This window comes from Alexandromys fortis, unplaced genomic scaffold (assembly GCF_014885135.2).
Source record: "Alexandromys fortis isolate MF-2015 unplaced genomic scaffold, M_Fortis_MF-2015_v1.1 scaffold_72, whole genome shotgun sequence".
NCBI lineage: Eukaryota > Metazoa > Chordata > Mammalia > Rodentia > Cricetidae > Alexandromys > Alexandromys fortis.
Genome location: NW_026067969.1, coordinates 305,838 through 318,359, shown reverse-complemented (window position 1 = coordinate 318,359; position 12,522 = coordinate 305,838). Strand labels below are relative to the sequence as shown.

At 53.8% G+C, this 12,522-nt stretch overlaps 1 protein-coding gene across 1 annotated transcript; it reads right to left on the bottom strand.

Annotated features, from left to right (window-relative positions):
- Positions 1 to 7,089: 7,089 nt before the first annotated feature.
- Positions 7,090 to 9,648, bottom strand: Nrarp (NOTCH regulated ankyrin repeat protein). The gene has a single exon (XM_050155204.1). The coding sequence runs from the start codon at positions 9,265 to 9,267 to the stop codon at positions 8,923 to 8,925; it is 345 nt and encodes a 114-aa protein (XP_050011161.1). The 5' UTR covers positions 9,268 to 9,648; the 3' UTR covers positions 7,090 to 8,922.
- Between the last annotated feature and the right edge of the window lie 2,874 nt (positions 9,649 to 12,522).

Sequence of the window (12,522 nt, the reverse complement as noted above, 5' to 3'; positions counted from 1 at the left end):
GGCTCCTAAGCTACAGAGAAACCCAGTCTCAAAAAAAAAAAAAATAAAATAAAAAGACAAAAGAATTCCCATTTTCTAAAACAGAAAGATCTCTGAGCGTTGGTGGTTGTGCTGGGTGGACAATTCCAGCACCAGGCAAAAGTCTTTGTCTTCAAAACAAGTTCTTTGACCTCTTGGCCTACAAACCTGGAGGGTGGAAACTTGCCTTATCAGATTTAGGTGTCCTCTCTTTTGTCCTTGGTGACACCTTCATTTTAGAAGTGTAAACGGGGCTGGAGAGGTTGCTCAGCAGTTAAGAGCATTGCCTGTTCTTCCAAAGGTCCTGAGTTCAATTCCCAGCAACCACATGGTGGCTCACAACCATTTGTAATGAGGTCTGGTGCCCTCTTCTGGCCTGCAGACATACATGTAGACAGACTGTTGTATACATAATAAATAAATATAAAAAAAGTGTAAACAATGGTAGTTAAAGGAAAGGGGACATGTCACAACCAGCCTCATGAGACTCTGAAATGACAGGGAAGGTTTTGCTATCAGGCAGTTCCAAGTCACTCCATAATTCTAAGACTTCTAGGCTGTGCCTCGCCTTGGGTTCTGATTTTACAAATCAGAATTTGTCTCCATTTTGAGCACTTCCCTGTGCAGGTAGGTGCCTAGGTGCCCCTTACCTGTCCAGCAGTACCCATGAAGCACACACTGATCATGCCTCTCAAGTACGAAGGTGCCATATGAACACGCAGATGTTCTAGACCCCTATCAGAAAAATGAGGCCCCACATTAGTGAAAACACCGGATTTAGGAACGGCGGCACACCTTCCTCTGGCTCACATGTAGAAATCACCACAACGACAAGAGTCCCACTTGACCCATCATTTGAACCCCCTGTGGGTCGGGGAACCATCCAGCAAGCAACTCTGAAGTGTCCTTGTGCAGTGCCGTCCCCATTGCTGACCCAGATAGCCATCTGCCTATCATAGATTCAACCTGGCCTGGCACCTTGCCTCCGCAGGTCTGCTCAACCCTGGGGCTGGGTTCAAGTGTCACCCTGGGCTTGGTGGTGCCCCCAGCAGCCTCTAACGCTCTTCACCCGCTGCCCTCTGACTTAGAGATTCTCTTTGCCTTCTTACCAGCTTTCTGCCTCTTCCTCCAGTAAGACATCTCTGAACTCCCTGAACTCGGATGCAGCCTCTTTTATCCCTCCTGCAGCCGTTCTATAACCTAGTTGTGCCTAGATATATAATTACCGTGTGCTGTATAATCTGTGATCTGAGATTAATATTGGTAATTCAGACACGAACAGAAAACCCTGTGTCTGTCAATGGCCAACTATCCAGAGGAATCAGGCCTACTTGGCCAGTTGCAGCTACAGCAGCTGACCTAGTTTATGAGTTCGTCTTTATCCAATAAACTCTGTCACTGTGGAACGCACAAATGTGGCCACCTGTGTTTCTGACACGGCAGGCTCGTGACACCAGGCTAGCTATAGACAAAAGGGGCGAAGGTGGAGGTAGCAGGGTTCTGACGAGGTCCATCAAGGGAAGGCTACTTCTTTCTGGTAAAACATTAATAGTTTTGTAAAATCATTTTAAAGGTTTACTATCATTATTTTAAAGTTTTATCTATTTATTTTATGTATATGGGTGTTTTGCCTGGATATATGTCTGGATATATGTCTACATGCGTGCCTGGTGCATGGGAATGCCAGAAGAGGGAATCAGATTCTCAGGAACTGGAGTTACAGATAGCTGTGAGCCTCCATGTAGGTGCTAGGAGTTGAACTCTGGTTTTCTACAAGAGAAGCCAGTGTTCTTAACCAATCAATCATCTCTCCAACCTCCCAGCTCCCTTTTTGTGTTTTTTTTTTTTTTTTTTTTTTTTGGTCTGTGTAACAGCTCTGGCTGTCCTGGAACTCACTTTGTAGACCAGGCTAGCCTCAAACTCATAGAGATCTTCCTATCTCTGCCTCTGAGTGCTAGGATTAAAGGCCTGTGCCACCCCCCCGCCCCGCCCAACCCCTAATTTTTTAATTTTTTTAAAAGATGTATTTATTTATTATGTATACAGTGTTCTGTCTGCGTGTATGCCTGCAGGCCAGAAGAGGGCGCCAGATCTCATTACAGATGGTTGCAAGCCACCATGTGGTTGCTGGGAATTGAACCCAGGTCTTCTGGAAGAGCAGCCAGTGCTCTTAACCTCTGTGCCACCTCTTCAGCCCCAATCCAACCCCTGTTTTTTAAAAGATCATTTTAAATTATGCTTATGTAAGTGTTGGTGCCCTCAGAGGGCAGAAGAGGATGCTGGATCTCTTAGAGCCAGAATTACAGGCCCTGTGAGTGGCCAGACACAGGTGTTGGGAAATGAACCAGGGTCCTTTGCAAGAGCAGGGCTTGTTGTTAGCCACAAAGTTATCTTCCCAGCCCTGTAAAATCAGTTTTTATTCTCTTCCTTTTAAAAAATTTTAAAAAGGCTGTTTCAGTCGGGTGGTAGTGACGCATGCCTTTAATCCCAGCACTTGGGAGGCAGAGGCAGGTGGATCTCTGTGAGTTCGAGGCCTATAAGGACTACAGAGTGAGTTTCAGGGCAGCCAGGGCTACATTGAGAAACCCTGTTGAAAAAAAAAATAAAAGAAAACAAAAAGAAGAAAGAAAGAAAGAAAGAAAGAAAGAAAGAAAGAAAGAAAACATGTACTTGACTTATGGTTTCAGAGGTTTAGAGTTTATAATGGTAGCAAGGAGCAGTCAGCACACAAGTGCCAGCCGCCACTCGGCACCGGGGGGTCTTGCCCACATGGCTCCCTGCCAAGGCCCCGGGCTATAGACTTTCTAACCTCTCCTGATGATCATTTCAAGTGTCCTGTAGGTCACTAGAAGTGTGGCCCTTGTGTGCAGGGCTACAACGGTGTTCTGCTAACCGGCTTTGAGGTCTTGGGCCTTTTTCCCATTTGCTCAAGACAACACATCACCAGGCCAAGAGCCTGGTGACTGGTGATGGGGTCACCACTCCAGGCTTGTTTGGGTATCCTAGGGACTGTAGGAGTGGTCCGGGGATCCCAGCTGGGTAGGTGGCCTTGATCAGCTGCTCTCTCACCAAGTGCACTGCCTTCGGATCCATTTGCTTACCTGATCATCCCACAAACGATCAGTCTAACTTCAGCAACACTGCCGAGGCCTGCTGTGCATGTCATACACTAAAGCCATCTCCCATTGCCGTAGCCCAGGCTGCCTAGTCAGTTGGCCTGTCTGGTTCTGCAGTCATCAGTTCCTGAGAACTTGCCCTCTGTCCCATAACCTGCCTCGTCGGTCCGCCACCCCCAGGGCAGGACCCCAGACGTTCGGGCCTTTCTGACCTGTGCCATGACAGCTCTTGCTCCTTCGTGACTTAAGCACTTCACTCAGCCTTCTCTGCCTGCCTCCTATGGATGGAGGTCGGAGTCCTAGGTAACAAGAGGCTCAGACACAGCCAACTATTCCGGCCTTTCACCTAGCGCTCTTGGCGGGGACCGCACTGCGGGCCGTGGCCACAGGGCGGCAGCATAGTCCCGCAGGCCAGCCGCAACCGCCCCCTCCCCAGCTTCCACCCTTTCACCCCTACCCCTCATTTCGCTCCTGAACTCCTGTACAAAGTCGTCCGACGGAAAGGACCGTGGTCATCAGAGGATGGGGAGTTCCCGGCTGGACAAGACGCGTCCGAAATCCAGAGAGCCAGGCTGTTGCCAAAGCTCCTCCTCCCACCCCCTCCCCCATCTACGTCCCTCTGGGCCGAAGGGGAACCCCGCCGTCTCGCGTGAGGTGACCGGAGATCTCTGCTTCTGTTTGAACCAGGGTTCTCAGACTTTACTTGGGTCTTATCCAACCTCCTTGTCCTGGGGAGGACGGCAGTGTCACCATTGGTGTTTACTAGCCAGGCACACGTGCGCCGAGCGTCCCCGAGCCACTAAGAGGGGCGTCTGGAGGGCGCAGGCAGGGCCATCTAAGGAGCTGCGGGTCCCAGGCTGTGACCTCGAGCAGACGACAGCTGGTCTCTGCACTCACACCGCGCTCGGCAGTGGGTGCCGGGGCAGCCGGTGCGCCCGAGGGCGCCGCTCCCCGCCGCCTCGCCTGGCGCGCTCGCAGGAACGGCCCCGCCGGCTTTGAATGTAAAGACTCTGCCTTTGTGAGTGCCTGCCCGCCCCACCCGCCGCCGCCCTCATTAGCATAGCAGCTGCTCGCCGAGCGGGGACCAGCTCAGGAGAGGGCAGAGGCCTCGGCGATGAATAGGGCCTCGGCTTTGGTGCAGGCGAGAGAAGAAAGACCGACAGACGGACGCGCAGGGGACTGTCGGAAGGACAGCCAACCAGAAGAATGCGCCGCACGGGGGCGGGGGTGAGGCGGTGGGGGAGGGCGGCCTCCAGGGACCCTAGAGCCCCAGGAGGGTCTGCCAAGACCTCAGAAGGAGCAGTTGCTGAGGTTCCCAGACCTTCGACGGCCCCTCCTATGGTCTAAGCCCTTATACTGAGATCTTGGGCTTTGTTCCCGAGCAGTCCCAACCAGGAACAAGGCCTTCTTTCCAGTCCTTCAAGGCCTATGGATGTCGCCTCTTCCCCTCAGGTTTTGTGGGAGCACCCGGAGACAGCTGGCCTTCTCAGGTCAAAGGGTGGCCGTCCCTTCATCTGTGGTGCATGCCTCTTCCTCCTCTGTCCTTTTTTGAGATGAGTTCAGGCCTTTGGGGACTGGGGACAGACTAACCCCTTTTCTTTCCCCTTACTGGTCTATATGTCCCAGTTCCTACCTGTGGGTTTGGGCACCACTCATATAAGCTGACGATATTTCTGCATTTCTGGCAGTAAATGTCTTCTATGTAATGAGTCAGATCAGAGATGGATAGGAATCAAGCCCCCTCCTGAGAACAGGAGCGGGCGGGCCTTGACTTTACCATTCTGGGTGTCTCCTTCCTTCAGGGTTTCCCAGGGCTTTTGGTGTACAGCTCTCCAGGTCCTCTGAATGCCTCTTGGCCTGCACCCTCACCTAGTGACAAGCACACGCACAGCTCTGAAAGCCAGGGCAGAGGAGGACCTGGGTCACCTGTGGCTTCTTTTCAACTGCCCTAACCTGGACCAGCTTGGGGAGACTTGGCTAGCTGGTTTCACTGCAGTGGGCTGGCTGTTGAGCTGAAAGGATCTCGGGCCACTACAGTTCAGAGAAACGGGCACCAGAGACGTGGCAACCTTGAATTGGTCATGTCTACGGAGCAGAGACTTCTTTGTATCTGCTCCCACCCCATAAGCAAGGTGCTCTGTCATGGGAGCCATGCCCTTCCTCTTGCTGAGCCTGCCTGGTCCTTCCTGACCTAAAGACTTCAGCTAAACCCCACCCGGCTCTGTGCAGTACCCACCATACTGTACATTGTTAGCGCTGCACATCACTCAAAGTGCTGCCCAAGGCTCCCTTTAAGGCAAGATGACCAGCTATGTGGTCCTGCATTTTGTGGACTCTTGGGGCTTACTAGCTGGGATCCTCTTTGTAGTTCTGGCTCCCCCAGAGGGAAGGCCTATTTTAGAGTGTGTCTGCCTGCCTTCTGGAGTACTGCATCATGAAGGAGCCTTGAATCTTCTGCACCGCCCAGACAACAGTGCCTTCCTTTGAGGATAAGGGCAAAGACAATGGGCTCCAATAGGGCTCCACCCTTGACCATAAGACAGGGTTGTTTCTCTGTAGCCCTGGCTGGCCTGGAACTCTCTTTGTAGACCAGGTTGACTTCTTCAAAATATAGAGATCTGCCTGCCTCTGCCTCCCCGGTTTCGGGATTAAAGCTCTATGCCACCATACCCGGCATGGCCATCTCTTCTTAGCTTCGTTCCATTCCATGGGCGACACGGTCTTTAACTCCCAATGAAAATCTCAGGGAGTTGCATGTTTGCACAGTGGCAGCCTAGACACCCCTAGAGCATCTCTTAGGTGGGAGAATTTTAAGGGTGCTACAAAGGCATTGATTCTTGTTGAGCCCCTGCCCCCCGCCCCCTTCTCGCAGTCTAAGTTAATACTTGGACCAGTCTGAGGAGTGTGGGAACTTAAGAGACTTGGCGGGTCAGTTCCTTCTGTCTCCACTGCAGTGGGCAGTTTGCTGAGCTGGAAGAACCACCGGGGAATCCCACATCGGGCCACTGTACTCTAGGGAAACGGACACCAGCAACGAGAGAGCTTTGGACCCGTCTCATTCCCGTGCAGAACAGCACAGAGCTGAGGGAAGACGTGGCTTCTCCTGGGTGGGAACAATGATTCTAGGGCAGGACTTCCTGAGGAAGAGCATCAGTGTCACCCTCTGCTCCCTCCTGGGAAGTTTAATGACCTTACTGTTGCTGGGAAGAAAATGCCAAGCCCTCAAGAGTAGGAACCTGAGAGGTACAGGGAGGGAGGGATTGATGGCTGCCTGGAGTTTGTATCAGCGAACATCCACTACATCACGGCCCCTACAGAGCTCCTCTGAGGGCTGCTATTGCTGTCTTGGCCTGTCAGACACCTCCTCCCCAGGTCCCACTCAGGATCCCAGAGGAACCAGATGACCAGGTTCCTCTCTCTGCACTTTCTCAAGTCACATGCACGGGAACCCTGGCCATGACTCAGAGTTGCTTTCTCCTGAGTGGCTGGCCCTGGACTGTGGGCATGAACTAAAATCTCCACAGGCCTTTTGCTTGCCCAGGAGGGACTTGAAGTGTTCCCCCAAATCTAAAATGACCCCATCTGTGCAGAAGTTCCTCCGGGACGTCAATGCTCAGGCTGGGTGGGAAACACTAAGAGCCATAAGCAGGTATTTCCCTGGGGAGGTCTCAGCCACTCTGTCAATATTAGCAAGTAGTTGAGACACCAGCTCCAGGAACTCAGGAGGTGGCCAGGGCTCCTAGCACCAGGCACAGGCTGGCATCTGTGGTTCCCATCAGACCCTGCAGTTGACTTGTTAGGATGAGCTCCCATTTTACCCAGCTCTGCCCTTACACCCACAAGCCAAGCATCCTCCATCCATTAGTGGAAGATGGCATGCTGTGGCCCCATCTTTATCCGCACAGAGGGTATCCATGACTTGGGCCAAAACTAAGAACCAATATACATATATATATATATTAATATAAAAAGACCAATGAAAAATTTATTTATAAATTTTTCACGCTGGGCTACAAGTCTCTATCGTACGCTCAGGAGTGTGCCACAGACTTCATACAGACAGAAGAGACTAAACCAGGTCCCATTTGAAGCTGCAACATAGGCCCAGGAAGTCTTAACATTAATTAACATAATTAAAAAGGCATTTGCATGTAGAAAAAACATACAGAACTCCTTTTGAAGTAATCAGTGCTTGTCTCGCCAGTGGCACGACATTATCACTATTCTTCCCACACTGGTTCATAAAAGCTGCAGAAGGACCAAAGACTATGACCGGGCGGCACAAAAGGCCTCCACCCACCTGTGTCCTCAAGTGCTCCCCATTTTTGCACGCAGGGTCAGCAGCACTTCGACGAAGGGGAAACCTCATTTAAATTTGAATAATTCAGCCTCCCTTTTATTTCCCAGGATCAAAACAACAAGGGGTGTGGGGTTGCATAGAAAATTGGAACCACAGAAACCAGGAAGTCTCCTTTCAGGGACCGCAAGTGACGCTCCGGCACCTCCTCCAGTCCCGGTCCTTGGCGCAGCCCCTCCCTCAGGGCAGGACCCACAGATCGTAAAGGGGTCTTGGAGCCGGGGCCGAGAAAGGGCACAGCAGCCCTTCCACTTACTCAGCAATAGCATGAGAGATTCACAGTCTTTATAGGAATTTTATAAAAATATAAATATGGGTACACAACAGCCTTCACAACGCTGGATACAACGCCCTTTAAAATTGGGTTTATAACCAAGATTCAAAAAATACACCTAAAACTTGGCTTAAAATATGTTAACATTTTATATTCTGTCATAAATGTTATGACATTTATTTAATCGTGGCAAATTCGTTTACTTTTTAAAAAAAGTGTGCAACCGACTATTAACTATAATAGAAGTCACTAGGAAAGGGTAATATCCTCTCAAAATCCCCACTTTCCAGCCACGCGGGCTTCAAGCTCCCAGTGGAACTTTGCTAAACTAGCGCGTGTGGGGGATGGTGGCCTCTCACGGGAGGGGGAAGGGAGGCAGATCTTGGGTTCCCCAAACTCACTCAGAATCCAGGGAGAGGAACCAAGGAGAGGTGTGGAAGGGCAGGGGTTTGGTGGGGGGGGGGAGGGACTAGCAATGGGAAAACGATAGGGCTAGGCGATATTTTCAGTGCAACCAAGAAATGGTAGACTCAAGTTTTTAGTTTTAAGGAAAAAAAAAATGCATCTTTCTCCCATAACCACGCACAATATTTCCAAACAAAAAAACTCAGGCGCACAAACTTCACCCACAAATATACACACACGTGATAAATAGTTTAGGACATCAGGAACCGGGAGCGTCTCCTTCCTCGCGAAGGGGCGCGCAGATGGTGGAGTTGGGTAGTGGCTGCTTGGCGGCCGCCAGCGGCGGGAGCCGCACTGCGGGCGGGAGGGTCCCACGGGCGGCGGCGAGAGCGCGAGTCCGCCCGCGCCTTTCACCTTCCGGAGAAAACATTTCAAGCGGAGGATCCGGTATCTCGGGATTCCGAAGTCTCCCGGTGTGAGACTCAAATTTCAAAATGGGCTGGAGCCTGCGCCCCGCCCCCACCCTCGCGGCGGTCGGGGGCCGTGGGAAGGCTCTGGGGCCCCGCGAGGCTCCGAGGACTGCCGAGGGGAGGCGCTCTCTGGCAGATACCCGAACCCTGGGGGCCACGGACGTGGAAACCTAGCCCGATTTCCACGCGGGCCAGCAAACCTGGCGCACACCGAGGTAGTTGGCGGGAAGGTACAGCAGAGAAGACGCGGGCGAAGGTCAGGGTCCGGGTTCGGGGTGGGTATCACCGGCCGCTGGCTGCGTACTTGGCCTTGGTGATGAGATAGAGCACGATGTCCTGGTGGCCCCCGAAAGCGGCGATGTGCAGCGCGCTCCAGCCGTCACGGTTGGCTAGGCGAATGTCCGCGCCGAACTTGACCAACAGCTTCACCAGCTCCAGGTTGCCATCTATGACTGACTGGTGTAGCGCTGTCTGGCCCTCCGGCCCGAACGAGTTCACGTTGAACTCACAGTTAGTCATGTTCTGCAGCAGAGACTGCAGCTCCTGCGTGTTGCCCTTGCGCACCGCTTCCTGGAAGATGCGCTGCGTCTGCGGCGCCGAGCAGGTGGACAGCTCGGCTTGGCTCATGCTGCCGCAGAGCTAGGGCAGCGGGCCGCGCCCCGGATCAGCGCGGGCGGCGGCTGCAATGCGGGCCCCGGGCTGTCTCGGGGCGTGTCTCGAGGCACGCCTCGGCGCATGGAGGGCGCTGCGCCCCCAGGCCCCGCACGCCGCTCCTGCGCGCTCCGGGCACTCGGGGCCGAGGGCCGCCTGCGCGGGATCCCTGCTGCATCCAGCCACGCCCAAGCGGGCGGGCGACAGGGCTGGGTGCTGGTTCGCAGGGCCTGGAGCAGGCGGAGGCCGCGACGCTTGCAATCGTGGTGCCTTCGGTGTTAGGCTGCGCTCCCCCTGAACTCCACTCGCGTTCCTTCGCAAAGCAGTTCTAATTCGCCCGCCGCTTCCCGGCGTCTTTTACGGGCCTTATATTTGCATAACAATGGACGCTCTTGACGTGCACACTAGGGCACTTTCAATTGGCTCGTGCCCACGTGGGGGCGGGGCGGAGGCGGAGTCGTGCGGCTACGCGTTCTACGACAGGGGGCGCTGGTGTTGGTCAACCCCAGACGGGGTGGTCAGGCAACCGACCACAGGGTTTTTCCAGCGCTCCTGCCGCATCCTGGGTCCGCTTGCCCCGGGTGTATAAACTCCTTCGCAGTCTTCCTCTTTCTTCATAGAGCTCGGGAAATGCGAGTTCGTCGCGCAGCCACTCCGGGACCTGGCGTTCACGGATGGCAGTGCCAGGACCCTCTCGGTTGCATAGCCCACCACCACATTTGTCCTTTCTACTCCAGTGTAACTTCCCAGGCAGGTCAGCCCAGGCAGTTCTTGCGTTTGGCCCCATTCACACTGATGAAAGGAACTCCATTCCCCCAAGTCACCCCAGTGTAGAGGTTCCATTTTCCTCTCCAGAAGGCTGGGACTCGCTCTCTCTCTCTCTCTCTCTCTCTCTCTCTCTCTCTCTCTCTCTCTCTCTTTCTCTCGACGCGCATTATGATGGGCAGTCCGTCACTACTCCTCCAGATGTGTGTTTCTGCTACTCAGCCCCTGTTGGCATGTGCCTAGGCCTGGCTAGTGAGACCACAGCGCTGCCCCGTAAGGGAGTTCTGAAATGAGTCATCCCCAAACCGTAAGCTCCACGTTTTATTGACCACTCTTAACAACTGACCAGGAGGCAGGAGGTGCTGGCTGGCTGGGGAGGCAAGGCTCCACATTTCCTCATTATGTTTTACAGCTTACAGCTTCGCTGTGGTTGCTGAAAATTAAGGAGGAATGATCTTAAGACTTGACGGAGCAGGAGGCAGGGCACGCCAGGGCTTGATTTCTTCTGAAGCCGAGCTGGGAATTCCAAGCAGGCGGCTGTAGGCCTCAACTGAGGAGACCACCCTGCCAGGCTTCATTTGGGGAAGCTTCTTTTGGTGGATGCTTCCACCCCTGGATCCAGAACTGTCTCGTAATTACCAGGGCATGCCCCCAACCCTGCTTAGTGCTCTGGGAGGAACTATAGCTAACTAAACGGGGATAGTAGGTAAATGCTCCCTCCCCAGGACTGTCCATCCTTGGCCAGTTACCTTCAGGCCTGACCCTGGCTGACTTGTTTAAGGGCCACTCTCTCCTTCTGGTAGTCTGAATCCCTTGTATATGCAGCTTGGAGATCTCTCTAGTCTTCCAGAGGTCCACGGTCTATTGGATTCTGTCCATTTGGTCCCTATACCCATCTCATGCTTCACTTTCCCAAGACCTCAAGGTTCTCGCTAGGTTCTCGCTGCTGTGCAGGTAGACTGAGGCTCCTCTAGGGATACTGACTGGTCTTGATGCTGGCTGTGTCCTAATCCAGAACAAGGTGGGCACGGAGAAGAGGGAGTTCTGGGAACAGTCAGGAGGGCAGGATCTGCTCCCTGGTTGACCCATGGTTGCATGTGTCTGCATAGGACTTGGGGGCATTAGACAGGCAGGAGACAGAGGCCACATCTGGGGGTGAACCCAGCCCTTCCTCTCACCAAATCCAGGGCTGTCCCATGAAGGTGAATGGGTCCCCAGATGGGCCCCTACCTAGGTGGGCTCCAGCCTGGTCTGAGGAAGGGCATCCGAGATGCTTGCCCAGTGCAGAGCCTGGGAGAAAAGTCCTGTTGACATCCGCAGCAGGCGGCAGACAAAGGGGCCCTGTGTGAGCTCAGTGTGGGAACGCAAGACCGCCACCACAGGGGCTGTGAAATCAGCGGCAGCCCTGGTGAGAGCTGGACGGCTCAGCTAGTTCTGGCAGAATAGCGCGGCTGCGGTGGCGGTCCTATCACGATAGAAGCTTATCCTGAGGAATCCCTTCCCCATGTCCGACTCGAAGGGCAGACAGATGTGCTTGGTCTGCTACCTCTGTGCAGCTTCATGAGGGACTTAGGTGATGGCTACAGAATCCCCTCCTGGCTCATGCTCCCTCACCATTGCTGTGCCCTGGCCCACACCCATGTCTTCCTGTCGCTGCCTCATAGGAGGATGGGCTTGGGGGAAGCCTGTGGGGCCCTTGGTTTCTAGTAAGCACCGCCCAATTGTTTGCTGGAGGACACTTCCAAAAGGTGGACATTTGTTCCACGTTATTGATGGGAGGGAGGGGAGGGGACTCATAGAGAGTCTGAGGGGACCCAGTATTGAGCTCCAGTGTTTGTGATGCTTGCTTGGGATTTAAGGAGACCTCATTCTGGCCATGATGCTGGACCCTGACCCTTCTTCCCTGCATGATCCTAAGAATGTTGGTCCAGGAACATCCTCACCACCCTCTGCTCACTCCTAGAAGGCAAGAGTGGGCAGGGCACCCTTTTCCCTCCAGATGCCCCTCTCGGGTTCTTCCTTCGGTGGGTGCTTAGCAATTGGCAGCTGTGAAGGCAAGGGCTGTGAAGGGGTACCACATTCTGGAATCCCTGCTGGGGAAATCTGGGTGGGGTAGTCCAGGCACTCTGAGAGGCCATAAGAGGACAGCACAGACGGGGCAGCTGGCCAAAGCTGGGCCAGGCCTGCAGCCACCTTAAAGGCACTGAGCAGGGGAGGGAGGCCAGTGGGCAGTGGGGGGCGGGGCTTCCAGCTAATTCATTAAAATGTGTTGGGGAGCGTGGGAAAGAGGAGAGTGTTTCTTCCCAGCAGCCCAGACACCTGGTAGAAGAGAGAGGACGGGAATCAAATAACAAACACTCAGCTCCAGCCAGCCGGCAGAGCAGAGGAAGGAGGCCAGGCAGGAACTGCAGCAGACAATCGCTGTGACCAGGGCTCCTGCCCAGGCCACTCAGCATGGCAGGCCAA